Source organism: Emydura macquarii, unplaced genomic scaffold, assembly GCF_026122565.2.
Source record: "Emydura macquarii macquarii isolate MOO-44397 ecotype Brisbane River unplaced genomic scaffold, CSIRO-AGI_Emac_v2 contig_1790, whole genome shotgun sequence".
In the NCBI taxonomy this organism is placed as follows: Eukaryota; Metazoa; Chordata; order Testudines; family Chelidae; genus Emydura; species Emydura macquarii.
The window spans coordinates 17,578,476-17,599,960 of NW_027131927.1; the positions used below are offsets into that span (position 1 = coordinate 17,578,476).

Sequence of the window (21,485 nt, forward strand, 5' to 3'; positions counted from 1 at the left end):
TCCTTAGTGTAACTTTCCTTGTTGGGTTATTTTCTCAAGCCTTTTTATCATTTTGGATTCTCTTGTCGGTTTTCTTTTTTAATGTCTCAATGTCATCTTCAGGTGGAAAAGTGCACGATATCATAGGTTTGACTTTACCAGAATAGGATGATGTAGTAATACATCTGTTCCAGGCCCTTAAGAGATCCCTTTGTATGCTGTACAGACCACAGCAAAATTGACCTTCTTCCCAGTGACCTTTTATTCTGAACTCAGCACCTGGTCCTGCTGCCATTTAAGTTGACAGGGAATTTTGCTTTCAGTTTATATTCCATCATTACCTCTGAATCATAGAAATAAAGGGCTGGAAGGGACCTCAAGAAGACATCCCCTGCACTGCGACAGGACCAAGGAAATCTAGACCATCCCTGACAGGTGTTTGTCCGACTTGTTCCTAAAAATCTCTGATGGTGGGGATTCCCCCAACCTCCCTTGGAAACCTCTTCTAGAGTTTAACTACCATTAGAGTTAGGTTAGGTTAACCTTTTGAATCTCCCTTACTGCAAATTAAGCCCATTACTTCTTGTTCCACTTTCAGTGGACACAGAGAACCATTGATCACTGTCCTTTTTATAACAGCTCTTAACATACTTGAAGGATCTTATCAGGACTCCCTTTATCTTCTTTTCTCAAAACTGCACATGCCCTGTTTAGTTGGGATTCAGATATGATGGAAGAGCTGCATGGAGAAGTGTTTGTGCATAGCTCTGTTTTGCATTATCTACCTTATTTATATGACACCCATCATTGTAGTATCTGAGTTCCTCACAGTCATTGAATTTTATACTTGTAGCAATCCTTGCTGTAGGGTTCAGTTATCTCCATTTTACAGATGGGGAACTGAGGCACAAGAGTAACTTGCTTGGAAACGGTTGTAGGAGAAGCCTGTAGGAAAGCTGAGACTTGAACCCAAATCTCAGTTCAATATGAAACAGTGCTGGTAGGAGACTGATATATATTTCAACGCCCTACTCACACAAGGTTGGTAAGAGTTATAAAGGTTCCTCGTTTAACTTTAATAGTTGTGTTTTGTTTATCTCTGTTAGATGCTATAGAAAATAGTAATAATAAGCAGGTAAACTTCCTAGAACAACAAACTTTAAACTACACATTTGCATTAATTTAGTGGAATCATTGTACACATTAAGATGATGATGTTTGATTTACAAGCAAAGCAGTAAAATTAACAATGTTCCAGGGCTTCAGACTATACTTTCCTGTATTTCCTTATAAATATGATTTTGGGGAGAGAACTTGATTCTCTTCTCTTTTACACCAGCATAGATCAGAGTTAACTGTACTGAAGTCCAATGGAGTTTCCACTAGTACAAAACTGGTCACAGTCAACGGAGAATCAGGCCCCAGATCTATATGAATAATCATTAATAACAACTGCAGAAAAAATAGGTCAATATGAGACCTGAAGGGAAACGATCAGGTTTACACATAATTGTATAACCCATGCAAGTGTCAAGCAGTTGCTCTTTAAAATCCCATCACCTCCTGTTTTCATCAGCCAGCATACCAGGGAGAGGGAGACCTGGGGACCACATATTACTTCAAGCAGTTCTGGCATGCAGGGGAGTCTGTTTTTTGTGGACTTCTGAAACTGTATACCGCTTGCATGGTTGGGAATCCATTCTGCTTATAAGGCTGACAGCTTGCGGCATACCTTAGTTAGAAAAGGGAGGTATGCGCAGAGAACATGTATGAAGAGGAAAGAAAATCAGGAATTAATGCAGACAGTAATCTGTGCAGTGTATCAGAATAACAGGACTCCTTACCTTCCTCTTTTGCATTGCAGTTTCAAAGGTTGAAATTCCTGATGAAACTTTGCCAATATTTTAATAATTTTGTTTTCCTTAATGGATAAAATGGATCTTCAAATTTTTGATTCTTTGCCTGTACTGTACTGCACTTTACATGCACATACATGTTGTAGGATACTGGTAGTCTTTGGGGGATAAATCATAAAGGGATAGTTGGAGAATGACGTGATTAACAGGTAGACAAATGGATCAGCCCCATGTTTCTAAATGCAATATCTTCCCATTTGTATCAACATGGTGAGATTCTGGGGCAGTGCAGGGCCAGCTGAAGAGCAAACAAGTGTCCCAAAAGGCACAGGCAAAAAAGATGTTTGGGCTATGATAGAGACAGATAGATCAGATTAGGAAGGCAAATCAATAGGGAAATGCAGAAGATAGACATGGGTGCTTGCATATAGAAAACCCCCAACACATCAGAGCTTGGTGTGATCAGTGCTTAGGATGCTACTGTACTGTACCCACCTGAAATTTTTCTTGGGATGGATGGCTAATGTATAAGCATACACCCATGTTGCATAGATGGCTTTTGGCTTGGCCAGGTGCCCTTTGGCTTTGCCCTGCTCCTTGCTCACTTTCAGGATATAGCTGAACTTTGATGCCTTTTGCACTATGGTAGAATCTCCACTAGATGTGATAGTATTGCAAATGGTCTTTGTATTCCTGACCCCTTCCTATAACTAACTTCTTATGTTACTATAGAATAGAGCCCAATATGTTTTCCTAGGTCTGCATTTGGTTTTTGTTTAGGGTGACCAGACATCCCATTTGTCTAGGACTGTCTTGATTTTGTGAAGGGTAACTTGGCTGACCAGACTGAAACACATCTTTTTATTCTGGTTTCCATATAATCTGTTAATCTCCTATTTTGCACCAGCACCTCATTTTTGCTTGAAGCAATCCGATGACCTCCTCCCAAGTTCCCCCAAAGTGGGTAGGCACCAAGATGACTTCAGGGTATATATTGTTTGATACCATGTCTCTCAATCCTTGTTTCTTATAAAAATTTGTAGAGACAGAGATGGTACAATCTCCCTTGAAAATTTTGGTAAATGAATTAATATTTTTTAATTCCCATTACAAAAACAGTCAGTCAGTCCTGCATCTTTCCACCTCAGAGCTGGACTTTCCAGTCCTGCCTGGCTCCCTTCTTTCCTGAAGATTGCCTGGGCCATTAGGGTGAAACTGTTTTCTGCTCACAGAGAAGGTTGAGTTCTGCAATAAGAGACTTGGTATGCGGGGGAAGCAGCAGGACACACAAACATTTCCTTAGGCTTTTTCTGCACCAGCTCCAACTTCTTCAGTGTCTTTAATCCTCTAAAAGGCAAATGCAGTAACATGGCTGGGAATGAGGCAGACAGATTACTGAGATGAATTGTTAGAAGTTGGAATTAAAATGCTAGAATTTCTCTCAGAAAAGGCTCTGCCACCGAGAGGTCTGGTTGAGCCTGCCTTCTACCGTGGAGCCATATTAGAGCTGTTGGGAACTTCAGAGATGGGACATTTCCCATGCTGCCAGTGATGACAGGTCTGCTTCTGCCCCCGAAGCAGCAAGTGATCTGAAGTCCCGTTGTTATGGATCTGTGGGTCTTAGCGCAATGCAGAGCACTTGTGCACAGATTATAAGCTCTTTTGTGTGTGGGCACAAGGTGTGTTAGAACAAGCAGGGCAGAGACGTACAGCCCCAGAATTCTCTAGTGTAGATAACGCTGAAGTGTTTTGGCATGGGAGGCGTCTGTCTCCTCTTTTAAAAAATGTAAAAAGTGAATTTAAAACACTTGAAAATGTCAGCAAAGACCATCTTTTGTTCATCCACGGAATAAGTGCTGCAGCAGCAGCAGAGTAAGCTTCTCCAATCTGCTCCAAGCCTTCTCTGGAAGGATCACCCTTATTGGGTGAGTGGCTGACTCTCCAGTTCTTGGCCTCTCTGCCAAGGTCACCAGAAAGGCTTCTGTTTGCAAAGCTTTATTTTTTTTAATGTGGAACTGGGTTGAGCCTGTGACCTAATTTCTCATAGGTAATTAGATGGTAATGGCTTTCAGTCACTACTGACCCAGGACGGATGTGAAACGATGATTCAGAGCTGAAAGACTCTGTATCCCATTGCTAATATTGTGACATAATCACAGACTGACACGGTATTGAATTATGAAAACAGGATACTGAGCCTGTTAAGGTCGGAATGCAGACAAGGCTTACCGGCTTCTATGTTTATTGCCACCTATTCCAGTTATTCAGTGACTTTTTGTAATTCGATATTAACCATTAGATCAGGAACACATCCATAGGATGCCATTAATTGCTAGGAAATATTAATAAGAAAAAAGTTAACATGTTCTCATTGATTAAGATTGCATTAATAACTCTAAGTCAAGGACACTGCATTAACTATTTGTGTACAATCCAGATGTATGTCAAGGGTAGGACACTGTGATGCATCTTTTATGGAAAGTCTGGTGTGTGCTGCCATGTTTGAGCCTAGTAATAATGCGAGCAGAGTAGAATATGCTTTGGAGATTTAGGTGTTATTCTGCTTTGCCAAGTGTGTTTGCGTGGCAAGTCATCCTGAACCTTTGCCATTGTCTTTTCTGTGTTTATACTGTTTAAATTTGCATTTCATAATGTCAACTCTATGATTCATTTAACATGATAACATGAAATTGAACACTTGCTTTGGGTACTGTTCCCTTTAGAGTAATTAGATTTTTAAAAGAATGAACATTTTCCCCTTTAAAATAGCAGCGTTATTGGAGTGGGAGAAGTTTCAGTTCTATATTAGCTATAGTAAATGAGTTGGGGTTTGTTTTTTGGATTTTTTTTGTAGGTCTGTATTTAAAACACGGCTTATAGGCTATACATAAAAAGTTGAAATTGCACTTAATTCTTGCAAGTTATTCTGATATTCCTTTTAGACAAAGGCACACCCATTATGAATAATATAATGATGGGCTTCTTTCTATTTGGTAGACTTAACACAGAAAAGAAAAAAACACATATTAAAGCTGGGAAGGGAAGCCAGAGTTAGCTTCTGGACTTCACACTGCCTTTGGACACAGCTACTTTCAAGCTGTAGGCAAACAGCTTAGTAGAAAATGGGTTATTTAAACAAAATGTCTGTGCCAAGATAAGGTCTTACACCAGTAACATAGCAACTGTAGGTACAAACTCACTTTTGGCCAGAAAAATGGCATGAAAATAAGCCATTAACATGCAAAGGGACTTGTTCATTCCCAGTCTAATAATGCTGATTATCCACATGAAAGGGAAAAAAAGGTGTGATTATCTTGACTTAGTCCAACCTAAAAATCACAATGATTACTGCCACTCATATAGTAGAAATAAAAAATGAAACAGTAGTATTTACAGTTAGTTAAATTACATAATATTTAAGAAATGTATTAATCATAAAAATAAATAATAAAATCATCTGCTACCATCATTTATTCAAGTGAATTCAGTCAAACAGTTGAGCTATTTCATTTCGAAAACCCCTTGAAAGAATGATGTAGGCAAAACATGTGGTTTGGCTCCTGATCCTTGTAAGCTGAAGTTAATATTCTTCATGCAGTAAAGCATTTTGGAAACGCAAACTGTCTATAAGAAGTAATAAAATCACATGGTCTTTGGTGCTCAGTGTGAATGCTAGTAGAAGTCGTAGATATTTCCAGTAAATTTTATGGATAAGCACTGATGATCACAATTGATACCACCCTTCATTTTCTTCAGACATTTCTCCCCAGTAATTTATAAGATACTGCTGGACACTTGGGTTGCCAATTTTGGTTCGACATATTCCTGCAGGTTTCATCACCTGACACAATCTTTAATTAAAGATTAATCTTTAATTCCTGGAGATTCCAGGACAATCTTGGAGGGTCGGCGACCCGGTGGACACAGTACTTACTGCTCTATGTAGTCTGATTGGAAATTGATCAGTCGGACTATTCAGCCATTACACCAGGCAATAAGTGTTTGCAGGATCAGCCTCTTTGTTCTAGTCAAGATTGAGACTTTTAAAATAGTTAAACTTTAACGTGTGCATGATGTTTTGTGTGCTGTTTAAAGGCAAACCCACTGATTTCAAGGTACAGCAGTGATAACCAAGTAGGATCCATCATGATATACATTCTTATATAAGAATGCTATTTTTCAGTATACTTCCCATTCTTCAACTTCTAAGGGAAAAAGCAGCGATAGGTGATAAAATGGTGTTCAAGGGAATTTTTTTTTTGATGACTTATCTCAAATTTGTAACTTTACAGTTTTGCGTTTTCAACCTTCACAGTTCAGACTGCTAATTTATGTTTGACATACTGAGACTGAACTGAAATAATTTTTCTATTTCATACAAAGGATACATAGTGTTGTTATGATTCAGAGCTGAAATGCAACGCTTTGTGTGTGTGTTGCAATTCTAATGGGCTCCGTGCATGTCTGTACAGCTATTGAACGTGGAGGGGCTGCCTCTGAGCCTTCCCGAACCTGTGCTGCTTCGGCGGCGGAAGAGGCATCTGGAATAAAGTCCTGGGGCCTGTCTAACTTAAAAGTTTCCTGGGATCCAGAATCTTCAAAGCATCCACCAACCCAATGTCTTCTTCACACCAGGCCTTGCGAGCTGATCCTTGGTGAGAACCAGGGCTTTTGTAGACTCTTGATTCTTCTCTGTCCCTTTTATGCAGTTTGAGCCAGGGTGTTAGGCTCTCAACCCAGATTATGAGTTCAACGCCCATTTAGTGCACCCAGATCTTTTGGAAAATCTGGACCCAATTGTGGGTGTTGAGCATTTTTGAAAATGTGGCCCTAAATCTCATCTTGTTCCCTCTAGTATATGTGCAGTGTGGTTACAGGCAGGATGATGACCTGGAAATTCATGGTTTACATGCGTTTAAATCCTCTGCCAGGATGTTACACTGAAAAGCTCTTTTGTACTGAATTTCTTTGGTTTATGAAAAGAGATGAGAACAATAATCGATATGCAACTCTAAGGATAAACATGTTGAAATAAATGCATGTCAGAGTGAGAGAGTGAAATGTCTTGTTGATGAAAGTCTTTGTCAGACTATATTTCGCCTTCTAGGGGGGAGCCGTACTCAGGTGTTAGCCACTGTGAAAGCCTATTTCTACCATTTTAAAAATGCCACTGTGCAATTGCTTTGTGACTTTATGGCTGGATCACAGCAATGTTATCCATGATATATTGGGTTCCCTTTCATCCTGATCCAGCATCTGGGGTTGATGCAGAAGGCTGCACCGTGTTGACTGATTGGGAATTAAAATAAGATATTCTTCTGAGCAGCTTGTTTGTTTCTGTACCTCATTGTACATTTCTGTGCACGCCTAGCATTAGGCTTTGCTTTTTACAGGGGAGCTCTCAGAAAGCCAGCGAGGCTACTAGCGACTTGCCCTTCACAGACGTAACTAGCCTCAGTGGCTCCCAGGGATGCTAGACAGGCTGTGCAGGGAAGTTTGGGGCTGTATTCCTTGTACTCTTTTCCTACCCACTCAGCCTGCCACCGGAACCCGACCTAATCTGCAGCCCCTCCTCCATGGCAAACGCAACCCACATGGAGAAAGGGCTGTGCTGAGTTCAGCTGGGAGGGGAAACGGTGCTGCCGAGGTGGCTGGTTCGTCCTCTACCCCCTCCCTCTTCAAGGAAGGATTGTGATCCAGGTTCAGAGAACCCCTCTGCACTTGGAAGTAGGGGTGCAGGACCGGCTCAGTATTCCCACATTTGGATATCTGTGTGAAACTCAGCTCCTCTAATGTCAAGTGACTAAATCATATTATAATGGAGGGGAGAGTGTATTGAAGAACAACATTTCAGAAAGAAGATCCGTTGCACAATGTTTGTTTCTAGTTGCTTTCTCACCTCGCACATACATTTTTACATAGGTGTTCGTGATTTATATTATGTCTTTGAAGGTAGGTGGCAGATTGCTCAAAATACAATATCCCATTGTTCTTTCACTGGTATCTCCAGTTTTTTCCACATATTCATTGTGCCCACTCGCTCTGCCAAACAGAATGTAGGCTGCTGCTTTCTGAGCTAAAGAAAGTTTAAAAATATTTCCTAAGCAAAAAAAAAGCCTTGAATTTTCAAAGACGGTCTTTCCCTTGATTACACTGCTGAATTCTCTCACCACTGGTTGCTGTGATTTACATTCAGGTTATCAGAGGATGACTTTTTTCCACAGTGATCATGAACCTGATTCTCCTTTCACTCATACCAATCTGTTTTTATGCTGATGTAACTTACTCCAGTGAGTTTAGTCCTGATTAATACCAGTGTCCATGAGAGCAGAATTAAGTCTTACGTCTATAAATCCAGTTCACAGCCCTCACAAGAGAAAGGTACAGAGAGGAGGGATTTGAACGAGCTGTTCATCCACACAGATCAATAATTAGAGGGTTGTTTAGGGGGTGTGTACAGGTGACTGTAGTCCAGTAAAATTAAGGCCCAATCCTGTAAAGTGTCGAGCATTTCAGGTGGGGCACTGAGCACAGATGAATTGAGGACACTCAGCGCTGCATGCATCAAGTCATAAATAGCTGTATTAATAGCTAATTAAAACATCAGTCTTACTCATTACATACAAATGCTAAAATTCCTGTAAGACTTGTGTCTTGGGGGTGTATTTTGCTGGTGCGGGGTGGGTATGTATACATCCGTATGACTTTCATTAATGCCTATGGGAACTAGTCTACGCACAGGTCAAAATGCTCAATAGATAGAAATATTCTGAATCCTGTGAAAAGCTCAAATAAAAACAAACCCAACAATGATTTCATTTTACTGTGCAGTAGTCTGTCTTTGTTACATTCAGTTGTTGGCTGTTATATCTTCACACATCTTTAAAATGTCAGCAGGTGCTTATCAATGTATCAAGTCAGGAAAAAGGATTTTTGACATACTTTGTGCTCTTCCTGTCCTCCCTCCTCACCAGGCTGGAATGATAAGAACGGATAAGGATGAATATTTCATTGAACCCTTGGAAAGAGGCAAACAAATGGAAGAAGAGAGAGGAAGAATTCACGTGGTCTACAGGAGATCAGCTGTAACACAAGATTCCACCGACATACTCCAAGACTTCCATACAGAAGGTACAGCAGATGTCCATGGTTGCATAGAAATCTATTCCAGATAACTCTAACTTCCATTAGCTTTTGAAAAAGGCAATTTTGACTGAGATAAATGAAAAATAATGTTTCGCTGAAATCTTTCCTCAGGTACATAAACAAACCATTCCCTGATGACATCAACAATTGGTCATGCATATTTGAGAGCAGAACTTGGCCATGCTTTTTTTTTTTAAAGAAATGTACAAATACTTTGCTCTTTAGAAACCTGATCCTGCTCCCATTAAAATCAACGGCAAAATTCCTGTTGACTTCAGTGGAGGCAGCATTGTCTTCTATGTAATTTGGGGGGATATTTCATGTACAGTAAATAGAAATGCTCGCTCACGCGAATTTAATATTATACATAGTTATTGAGGTTAAATAGATTACACAACTTTTGTTTAAACTTTTGGGGTTTTGTTTCTTTTCCCAGTAATAGCTAAATGTACAAATGGCTGTGATTTTTAAACCTTCTACTGAGTGTGATTAATGCAATTTCCAAATAATTGGTTTGATAGGATATGTTTTGACATATCCAAGAGTTGCCCTCAGTTTTAAAGCCAGTGTGGTTGGTCCATTTGAAAATAATTATTGTGCAGTATTGTCCATTAGACTTTTTTTCTCTTTAAGGTTTACAAATGCTTGAGGGCTCAAGACGTTGAGCAGCAAACAGCAACTTCTTTCAAATAAGGCTGAAAACTTTCAGGTAGAGCACAGGCTGGCAGATTAGAAAAAGGCTTTTAGTTTTCAACTGCATCAGAGAAACAGCTTTTGATAATAGTGAGCTGTCTAAATCAGGGGTTCTCAAGTTGGAGGTAGAAATCAATTTCAAGGGATTGTGGCCCACTCTCTCTCTCTTAATGTTTAGATGGAAGGTGTGGGGGGGTCCAAAACTTTTGCCTGTTGTAATTTGGGTGTTACAGTATGGAAAGGATGAGACTCACTGCTCTAAACCATCAGTTGTTGAAATGTCTAGCAGTGGTACACATGTTCATGGACAGAAAGGGAGGGTAAGTGGTAATCTCAAGTTAACCCTCTTGAAAACTTCAAGAGACCTTCACTTTCAATTTGACACCACAGTTTTCCTTTTAAAGGTTCGGGGGAAAATTGTTCCCCTTCAGCGCTCTAACTTTTCTCCCCATTATCTTTCAGCTTCTCCTCCCCCTCAATTCTCTATGCACCTGTATCCCAATAACAAGGCATAAATCTGTTCTTGCAACTAACCAAGCCTCAAGAGGCACTGTTCATGGAAATGGAAAAACGAAGGCAGATAAAATCCTTTGGCAGGCAGAAAACAAACATTGCCGCACAGCCAGTCATCACATAGTTAAATTGTTCATTGTGATTTGGTGGTTTCTCTCCAAAAGATAGCAGCATTCTATCTAATCCAGTCTAGTTTCTACCAGTTTTTCCAAGCTGAACAACACCGTAACTCTTAGCAAGCATCACAGGCTGGTTTACACAGAAGTAATGCGTTCAGTAGCACCTTATTGCTTTGTAAACGATTCTGACTGAATCTGAAGAGGGGCAGGGCCAATGCATACTTGATGGTAAAGAAGCAAGATGTGGAGCTCCTTGCATGCTGGGTGGTGAGCTTCTGGAAACAAATTCAGCATTGCACTCCCCAAGGAACCCTCCTAGGATGCTAGACTTTATCTTTACACATCCTGTGCCATATCAGGTGGTTGCTGCAGGGGGTGGGAGGATGGGGATAGAGACTGGAGTCCTTCTGCTTTAAATAAACTGGAAAATTGGCTGCTTCATTTGGAGGCAATAAGGGACATCTGGGGGTGGGGTGCTGAAGCCCCTCTCCTTTCTGACTGCTAGATGTTGGTGATGGGGCTAACTAACTTAAGATTCCTCTCGCTGTCTGTCAGTCACCCTGGGAAAACCACTATCCCTTCCTCTCGCTCAGACCTGAAGTTCCTACTTTGGATGTTCAGAAAGTCTCAGCACCCCACAATCCCCAGCTGGGGAGGAATGAAAACTGCTCCCGTAGGAAGTGGAAGGGAATAGTTGGGCAACTGTGTAAGCAGTATCCAGGGGTCAGATTCGGGGCAGGGTGGGAGGGGAAGGAAAGTGGTGGTACTCTCCCAAGCTCCACCCACAAAATGAGTTTTGCCCACATGAGATGCCACTTACAGTAGATTGCACAGGTGTTCAAAAGGTGACAAAGTGTGCGATTTGTGTTAATTGAGCTTTGCTTCTGCTCAGCAGGGTCTGAATGCACATGTGGGCTGCACTGGGTTCCTCATGCTTGTCTTCCCCTCACTGAGCTAGTATGTCTCATTGAGTTTTGTTTCCCTTTGTGGGGAGGCGTCAGTGCCTTGCTGGGCTGTTAGCTTCCTTGGGTTCGAGTCCTTTTTGACTGGGAACTGGGGAAAAGCGGCGGTATTCTCCCAGGCCCACTGACTGGTACTGCCAGAATGAGCCATCTCTCACAATAGATTGTGCAGCTCTTCACAGTATGAGCCTCCCTTCATAAAATGATTGTCCCCATTCCTTTTCTTGCAAGTTGTGATGATCAGAGAAACAGATAATACTTTCAAAGCCAAAATGGTTGTCATTGGGTATCCAAGTTAGTGCCCACGGAGGTGAAGGGAGCAGGTCACACCTCTCAACTGTTGTTTCAGGTTCTGCAAAGGAAGGCAGACATCACTGTATCAGCTACATTCAGCGCATGGTTTTTGAGCCTCTCTCACCCACCATAACAGCTAGAGACTTACTTTCTGTTTAAAATAACAATTTACGTTCTGGAGAATAAGGCAGCATGAAAGAGGTACCAGCTGAATCCAACCTTGGTGCGACATAGCTGAGTGCAGTGAGGTGTTATCTCTCTGGGTCTGATAAGACCATGGAGCCTTGCTGGACCATGGAATTCTAAACATCAATGTGCCATGGAGGTTTCAGGTCCCATGAAGAAGATCATCTTGTTCTCTGCTCCCAGTATGTCGCTTTCTAATGCATGCTTTGACATTTTTTTAGGCTGTAAACCTTTTTGTACCTTATTTTTATTGTTTGCTATGATATCATCTACAAAATATTTCCCCCCATCACTACCATAATTTTAAATCCATTATTTAATAACACTAAACTGCTTCAACTCTGTTTGTCACATAGTTTTGTACTGCACTGTTTCAACTAGAACTGGTCATAGTTTTCTTAATTTCAGATTTTTAATTTGGGGGGACCTAAAGCATTTTTAATGAAAAATTCCAGCCATCTTTAGTTGCAATCTCTTCGATGCTGCCGAAATATGATCCAGCTGCAATTTTCAAGATAGCATCCAGCCGTTTATTATGGTATGTTGGAGGAGTTTTATGTTTCCTAGATATGTTGTTTTTAAAAGGACTTTTTTACTATAGCTGCCCAAGGTAGATCTGTGCCTGCCTGTAATAAGCATCCTTTTAAATATAATGTATCCAGGAATTATAATTCCCTTTCCCAATTATTAACATAAAGTTACCTTGATGGCCTACATGCCAGTAAGTCTAATTGCAGGTCTGTCAATCTTGACAGTGTCCGTTTAACAACAGCCTCTTAGCTTGACATTTGTATTTATAACTACCCTTAATTATCTCTACATTAGGTAGTTTATACTGGGCAAGGTGTGCTTCATGTTCTGCAATTCTGTAAAGTATCTGTTCATTTTCAGTGTGAACTTGGCCTTCTACTCTTGAGCAATGAAGGCATAAGAAGAAAATATCAACCCGCTTACTGAGCTTGAAACAATATCTCAGGCTTGCAAGATTGTGAGACTGCTGTAGACATGTTGATTGCTTTAATCAACCTGACTTTCCTGGTCTTTCCCCAGAGTAGATCTCTTAAAATATTTAGGGAGGCTCTCCCCCACAACTGAACTTCAAGCAGCCTGTAATTTCCAGATGCATCTCAAAGCCCACTTTTTCACAGGGTTGTGATGTAAGCCACTTTCCTCACACTGGGATCCCTCCTGTAAGTTTGTGAAAAAGTCCGCTAGAGAGAGGCTAATTTCCATCTCTTTGTCCTTCGATGTATGCTGTGCATGTTTGTTTTTCATTCCTTTTCAATTAGAAGATCCCCTTAACAAAATAAAGAATATTTCTACTATTGTCTTATCTTCTCTAATTCTCCCTCCACTTCTGTTGTAAGGTTTTATCTTGGCTGAGGGTAGGCATGGGAAAATATAAAGTTGTATTATAGTTTTCTTTATATCTGTTGGAGCTGTCTTTTTAAAAGATCCTGCTCACACCTGCCTGCAGGATTAATGAAGTTCAACTTGCTGTAACTCTGTTGAAGGCAATAGAGATGCACTCCTGACTTTGAGTCTGAATTTGTTCCATTCTATCTAGGAGTCTACTGTATTTCCAATGGACTATGTAGTGGATTAACATACCAGACACTCTATTCTAAGTGCATTGTGAATATACCATTGTTAGCAGAAAGTGTATTCAAATAACTCACTTTTCACAAAACAAAGCTTTTAGCACACATTTGAAGAATCACTTGCATTAAGGACATTATGATGCTATGACACAGGTGAAGTGGAAATTTAGCAATATATTACAAATAGAGGCATAGACCTTTTCCCCTCAGCCATAGATTCTCTGATCAAAGATTCACTCCGATCAAAGAACTTTGTCTGTTAACAAATTAGGAATTTATCCACACTTTTATCCAAAGCAGACAAGAGCCTGAGGTTTCTGAAACAATTAAGCATTAAACAGTGCAAGAATTGTAAATTAGAATTATAAATTTCTTTAGGTCACCATTTCTGTTAGTGAAGTTGTTATAAAAACTGGGGGAAATGTTGGGTAAAATTCATGTCCATGTATAATGAAGTAAGATACATCAGGGTGTTCCCAGTGAGGAACAGCACACTGTCTGATATGTAAGATGAAGATGCTCTTGTCCTAAAAGCTGCCAAGTTCAGCCATATGGAAGGCATGCTGCTGGACATCTGATTTTACTGGAGTACTTTGCAGCAGTTGGCAGTTGCATTGACATTGTTTCTTATGGCTCATCAGAGAAAACTAGAATGTACATTACTGATGACTAACTTGCTGAGTTTGAGGCTATGAGCAAAGTTGAATGTGTAAGCTTATGCGCTGAAGTAAAAGTAGCCTGATTTTCTGCAGTTGGAGCTGCTGGTGTTCAACATGTTTGTTGTAAAACCAGGCTCTTCTCTTTTTTAGCCATGTCTCGCTTTAGGCCCCCAACTTTGACACTGGCCTAAAAGACTGTAGCACAGAGTTGAACTGTAATGGCCAAATTCTGCCCAAAGATATGCATGCACATTTCCCACTGACTTCGTTGGCAGCTTCTCAGACCTTTCCATCAGAAGGCAGAATTTAACCGTGAACATATTTACATTCCAACAGGTTGGTTTTGTCAGACTAATTACCATGACGTTTCTTAAAAGCAGATGCTACAACTTCCCCTAAACATTTAAAAAGTTAAAAATAAAACTGATATTAAGCAAGCATGCAATATAAATGTTTGTATTAAAATATGCAATTCTACAGTTTTAAAAAAAACCAAAGATACTGGAAGGGCTGGTGAAAATGTTTCTAATTTTTTAAGACTTTTAAAAAAAATTATTTTTTGATTTTGGATAATTTTCTATGGAAACTATTGGCAAACATGAAGACTTTCAATTGATCTGGTATTTTCTGGGTTTGGATTTGGCACAGGCATGTTTGGTCACATGGAAGGATATTTTTTTCAAATCTAAATTTGTCATTTTAGAATCTTCCCAGACATCTACATCCCCCAGTGAAATCTGTATTTCCAAATTTGAAAGTTTCCATTTTGGAAAAGTAATAATTTCTGGAAAATAAAAGCCTTTTGATGGAGAGAATCCAGAAAAAGAAATATTAAATCTGCTTTAAAAAACAATAGAATGAAAACACTTCATTTTTTGAAAGTCCTATGTATTAGCCTCCTCCCACCAAATACTCTAGGTGTCAGAGAATATCCAACTGATGGGTGAATGTTTTCATTATGGTGCAGAGTGATTAACAAAGGTTCCAGTGATTAAACATAAAACAGCTGTCATGATAAAAGCTTTAAGTTTTCCATTGAGAATTGTATGTCCTGAGAACCTATCAAGAAACCCAGAGTGAAACACTGACCCCACAAAAGTTAATAACAAATCTCTCAGTGTTTTCAGGGAGGGAAGATTCAACCATAAATGTCTTAAAATAAATCACCATACCTGACACTGTGCAAACAGCATTATATTTATTTTATACAGAATTGTATGCGTTTTTTTTATTCTGATAATGAAGTAAATACAAGGCAAATAGTAAGGTGCTTACTGCATAGTCTGCTATATAAATCAAGGTAAGTACATGAGATCATGAGCCATATGATATTAGCAAGTATCACTAGTATACAGCATAGCTTTCCATTAGTTTATGAACTGTGTGCTCATGCTAATAGGCATAAACTCATGGTATATCTGTCTCTCTTCTTTTAGACAGTCACTACTGGTACACTGGGTTTCAGATGTAATGGTCAGATTTCTTACAAAGGCAGGAACCTTAGAGCGAAAAAGTGTTTCTACAAGCGATCTGAAGGTGTACCAAGTTGGGCAACTAGAATCATTAGCAGCTTTTGAAAATCTTTGCTAAATCCTTAACTCCTTCACTTTCCCTAGAAGAGGAGGCTCTAGGCTTTCTTGTCACAGCCACTTCGCCTGAAACCCACAGGGGGAGAGCTGCAAACAAGAAGAGGAAGGCATAAAAAGTGATCTTTGTCAGGGTCAAAAAAAATCACAACCTCTGTGCTCAGGGATGCCACTCAATTACCCACCCTTGGAAATAACTGGCTGAACAAGGGCGGAGGGGCGTAGCTGGAGTCCTGGCTCTGTCCTCCCTTTCATACCAGCCAGCAGAGCTAACAGGCTGTGCAAGGAATTATGCTGCACTCCTCAAGGAGGTGTAAGAAACCTTTTTCCCATTGGTGCAGTTCTGGGAGTGCTTCTCTGGTGCACAACACCTCCAGGTGCTCCCCCTGGGGCGGTGCAGCTCTCCACCGCAAATACGGGGCTGTGGCTTTTGGTGCCATTTAGTCCTAAATCAATCCTATTCTAGGATTATTGAATGTTTTGGTTTCACTTTTAAAGCTTGAAATTTGCCCCCACTAAATTTGAATTCAGGGGCCAATGCTTCACAAAATTAGTGTTTCAACCCTAAAGGAAATTCCCAGGCTTTTTGTTGAACTAGGTTCTGAAAAAAAGTTTTGGAATCAAGAGTCGTTCATGCTGCTTTTGAATCTTTTAATTCATTTTAAATGCACGAGACAATATTTGTACAGAAACTATTGAAAAGTAGCAACACCTGTGAAAAGGTTATTAATAGGTTTCCTCAGCAGTGGAATTTACCTTAGTCTTTTGAAGTGTCCCCAGGGTAAATGCATGATAAGCAGATTTTTATTTATCAGGTAGAGTGCCAAGCGATTGGTCCAGCTTTGGGTTACGGTAATAGACATTGTAATTAAGGCAGTCAAGTCACCGGAGGAGGAATGAGTGGGAGTTTTGTAATGAGTATTTTGAAAAGCTGTTTACTCATCTGCAAGCTGATTATAGTAGGCAGATAGAGTCTCCTACCCCTAAGTGTGTGACTGGTAGTTATAGAGGTTGAACAATATCCGTATGGTTATGGCGGTAATGATTGGAAAAAATATCAAAATAATGATGGATCTTTACACAGGTTTTTTTAAGGTATGGACTCCTGCTTATAAGATAGTGTATTAAAAATACAAATTTTCATACAGTAGATGTCTTCCTTGCTGTACATTTTCAGGCAGCATTTTGAATACTTTATTTTTATGCTTTCCAGTTAATAACTTACATGTTTAATATAAAACCTCTGAATGCATTAAGGTAGTAGTGTTCAGTGGATAAAGTAGGGGACAAAGTTGGTACTCTTGGATTCCATCCCCAACTCTGCCACTGATGAATTGTGTAACCTTTGGTAAATCATTTAACTTCTGTGTGCCTCCATTCATCCATTTGTAAAATGGGTAGAATAATATTTACTTGTACTATGTCATATGAGTATTGACTCTTGTTTGTAAAGTGCTTTGAGCTCCACAAATATAAAAATGCAAAGCATTAGTCTTTATTTGGAAAAATTGATGTTGTGATTATTTAATTTTATTTTAAGATATTCACAGTACTCTACAGCTTAACCATTTGTTTGCGTATGGCTGGGTCAGAGAGGTTTCAGTGTTCTAAGAATCAGTCTTGAAATATTTAGACTTCATAGGGCCCCAGGTTTGAATCCTGCCTGAGGCATTTCATCCTTCATATGTAGATGTTGGGCTCAGAGCATTTCACTCGTTGTGAGACTGACTGCCAGATGAGCTTTACAAATCAAGAGCCCCTCTACTGTGCATGAACATTATGGATGAGATGCTGGCCCCACTGAAGTCAATGAGAGTTTTGCCATTGACTTTGGTGGAACCAGGATATCACCCTCTACATTCGGATGGGGCCTTAAACCAAAAATATACTCCAGTTTTTTGGGCCAAAATATCTCCTCAACTGCTCTGTATTTTAAATAGAATTAAAATAGAAAGAAGAAATCAGTTCTTTGAGGGGGAGTGGAGCTGCCATATTTTGGGGGCCTAGAACAAAGGTAGCAATGGGGTTAGCCTTTTGCCTCTGTGCAGCCACAGAGAATGCAGTCTCTCTGAGTTGAACTTCCTTCCTAGAAGCGTGTTGGGCATTGCAAGGCTGAATTCCTAGCGTGCAGCAGGGATGCAGTGAAAAGCAATGTGGCCATATCACCACAGGACTCTTTTCCACCTACATTTTTCTGCGCTGCTGCCTTTACCTGCGTGGTACATGTGTACATGTCTGGTCCTAGATACTGTATGGATAATCCTTCTCGTTATTCAAGGCTTTGTTTTCTTCAGCTGGCCTGCCATTCTCTGTCATCCACATGTTATTTTACTGCAGGGGATGGATATCCCTGATCACTGTTGGACCAAGGGGGTATTCCACCCCCATTAGTCTAATTAAACCTCAGATAGGGTTTTCTTCTACACAGATTAATTTTAAAATTTAACCAGAAAAGACAAAAAGGAAGTCTGCTGTCTCCATTGGACTGGGTTAGGCTACTTCCCAGGGGACTAGCTGTTTAGGAAGAGAATTGGGGCTACCTGCCACCCACAATGGCCAGATCAGAACCAGGAAATCAGGTGAGTTCTTTCTGACTGAGAAATACAGAGAGAGAAAACAGCCTGAAGAAATTCCTTTCTCTGTCTGTAAAGGAACAGGGCCCTTGAAGGAAATATCCTTCCCTGCAGGATGATAGCTAAGGCTGAAGAACTGGGAAGCCCCATTTTATAAAAAGGGCTGGACCCAAACAGAGATGGCCAGAAAAAAATTGCTTCAGCTGGCTGAATTTATCTCTAGGAAAAGTGGAGTATGTATCACCAAGTGCAAAGCTCAGGGGAATTCTTCACTGTCTATAAAGCATCTGACTGGAGAGCAAAATGGCAGCTTGTGACTTTTACAGGCGCCACTGAGGCTCCCTAGAAGAGAGATTACTGGAGCTTTGTTTTCAGGCAGCGTAGAGAATATGTACATAAAAACTTCCAGTTAAAATGATGAGCTGTGAGTAGCTAAATTTGAAATGTGACATTTTGGTCAGTCTTTTTTCTGGTTAAAGTGAATTTACTGTGTGAATTGTGATTGCTGTGATTCTTTGCCAACCCAGAATCCAGTCTCCCTACAACCTCACAGGCTCCTATTGACTAACCTGCTTCAGAAAAGGGATTCTAAGGGGAGCACTTTTACTACAGTCCATGAGAAGTAAACCCCCTCAGGCCGCCACCTACACTACTGACAGAACTCTAGTGAATGTAATTGTGATCTGACAAGGCTGAGATGAACAGCATTCAGTTCTTCCACTTGTCAACTGGGCGTCAATGGGCAAGCACAACCTGCTGCACAGCCACGTTTGCATGTCATTGCATTCTGGGAAATCTGGGCAGCTAGCTTTCCCATAGTACCTCCACAATTGAAACCATGAGTAGTAGATTGATGCACTTCAGGATGTTGTCCCAGAAGATTGGAAGACAGCTAACTCAATTCCACCGAAATGGTTAGGCTGTCAGATACACAAAGCAAAAGAACCTAGTTAGAACCTGACAGCTTGACATCATCTGAGAGCCCTCATAAACAGACTGAAACACAAGCCACCTAGTTACAGATCATATTAACCACTTGTGGAATCAGCCACAACCTGGTTAAAATACTTGGGTGAAATGTATAGAGTAGACAGGGCCTTGAGTCTACCTGTGAGTCAGGTTGTTAAATCCGTGTATAGCATGATGTGAATACATCCCTGATAGAGAAAGTAAGATAATAATCTCATTTGTAAATCCAACCAACCAGCATTTAGTGTTGGTATTATATTGAAGCCAGTTCAAGAATCCACACCTGTGATAAAGATTCCTCTCTTCTCTGCAAATAAACAGCTGAGCAATTGACTGAGTGCCAAAAATACTACGTTTATTCATCTAAGCACACTGTTGTATAATGTAGTGCTAAAAAGTCAGTCGTCAGTCTGCTGGGAGCGATCGAGCAAGAAGCCTCCAGAATAGTTCCACTTCTTATAGAGGAAAATAGACAGGAGAATAAACTCTGGCAAGTGAAGCATAAAATATAATTAGGAAGGCCCGAAAAGAATTTGAAGAACAGCTAGCCAAAGACTCAGAAAGTAACAGCAAAAAATTTTGTAAGTACCTCAGAAGCAGGAAGCCTGCTAACCAACCAGTGGGGCCACTGGAAAATCGAGATGCTAAAAGAGCACTCAAGGAAGAAAAGGACGTTGCGGAGAAACTAAATGAATTCTTTGCATCAGTCTTCACGGCTGAGGATGTGAGGGAGATTCCCAAACCTAAGCCATTCTTTTTAGGTGACAAATCTGAGGAACTGTCCCAGATGAAGGTGTCGTTAGAGAAAGGTTTGGAACAAATTAATAAATTAAACAGTAATAAGTCACCAGGACCAGATGGTATTCACCCAAGAGTTCTGAAGATGCACAAATGTGAAATTGCAGAACTACTAACTGTAGTATGTAACCTATCATTTAAATCAGCTTCTGTACCAGATGACCTGAGGATAGCTAATATGACACCAATTTTTAGAAAAGGCTCCAGAGGCAATCCCAGCAATTACAGGCCGGTAAGCCTAACTTCAGTACCAAGCAAATTGGTTGAAACTATAGTAAAAAACAGAATTATCAGACACAGAGATGAACACAATTTGTAAGTGAAGAGACAACATGGCTTTTGTATAGGGAAATCAGGCCTCACCAATGTACTAGAGTGCTTTGAAGGGGTCAACAAGCATGTGGACAAGGGTGATCCAGTGACTATAGTGTACTAAGATTTTCAGAAAGCCTTTGACAAGGTCCCTCATTAAAGGCTCTTAAGGAAAGTAAACAGTCATGGGATAAGAGAGAAGGTCCTCTCATGGATCAGAAACTGGTTAAAAGATAGGAAACAAAGATTAGGAATAAAAGGTCAGTTTTCAGAATGGAGAGAGATAAATAGTGGTGTCCCCTACGGGTCTGTACTGGGACCAGTGCTGTTCAACATATTCATAAATTATCTGGAAAAAGGGGTAAACAGTGAGGTGGCAAAATTTGCAGATGATACAAAATTATTCAAGATAGTTAAGTCCAAAGCAGACTTGTGAAGAGTTACAAAGGGATCTTGCAAAACTGGGTGACTGGGCAACAAAATGGCAGATGAAATTCAATGTTGATAAATGCAAAGTAATGCACATTGGAAAACATAATCCCAACTATATATATAAAATGATGGGGTCTAAATTAGCTGTTACCACTCAAGAAAAAGATCTTGGAATCATTGTGGCTAGTTCTCCAAAAACATACACTCAATGTGCAGTGGCAGTCAAAAAAGCCAACAAAATGTTGGGAATCATTAGGATAGGGATAGATAATAAGATAGAAAATATCATATTGCCTGTATAAAAACCCATGGTATGCCACATCTTGAATATTGTGTGCAGATCTGGTTGCTCCATTTTGTAAAAAATGTGTTGGAATTGGAAAAGATACAGAAAAGGGCAACAAAAATGTTTAGGGGTATGGAACAGCTTCCATATGAGGAGAGATTAATAAAACTGGGATTTTTCAGATTGGAAAAGAGAAGACTAAGGGGGGATATGATAGAGGTCTTATAAAATCATGACTGGTTTGGAGAAAATAAATAAGGAAGTGTTATTTACTCCTTCTCATAACACAAGAACTAGGGATCACCAAATGAAATTAATAGGCAGCAGATTTAAAACAAATACAAGTATTTCTTCACACAATGCACAGTCAACCTGTGGAACTCTGCCAGAGGATGTTGTGAAGGCCAAGACTATAAGAGCATTCAAAAAAGAACTAGATAAGTTCATAGAGGATAGGTCCATCAATGGCTATTATCCAGGATGGGCAGGAATGCAAATCCATGCTCTGGGTATCCCTAACC

At 40.1% G+C, this 21,485-nt stretch overlaps 1 protein-coding gene across 2 annotated transcripts in view; it reads left to right on the forward strand.

Annotated features, from left to right (window-relative positions):
* ADAMTS3 (ADAM metallopeptidase with thrombospondin type 1 motif 3) overlaps positions 1–21,485 on the forward strand; it is a 227,055-nt gene that overhangs the window by 67,333 nt on the left and 138,237 nt on the right. For both annotated transcript variants that reach the window (XM_067557008.1, XM_067557009.1), the window contains one exon: positions 8,810–8,966. In XM_067557008.1, coding sequence (XP_067413109.1) covers positions 8,810–8,966 — 157 coding nt within the window. The remainder of the gene's footprint in view (positions 1–8,809; positions 8,967–21,485) is intronic.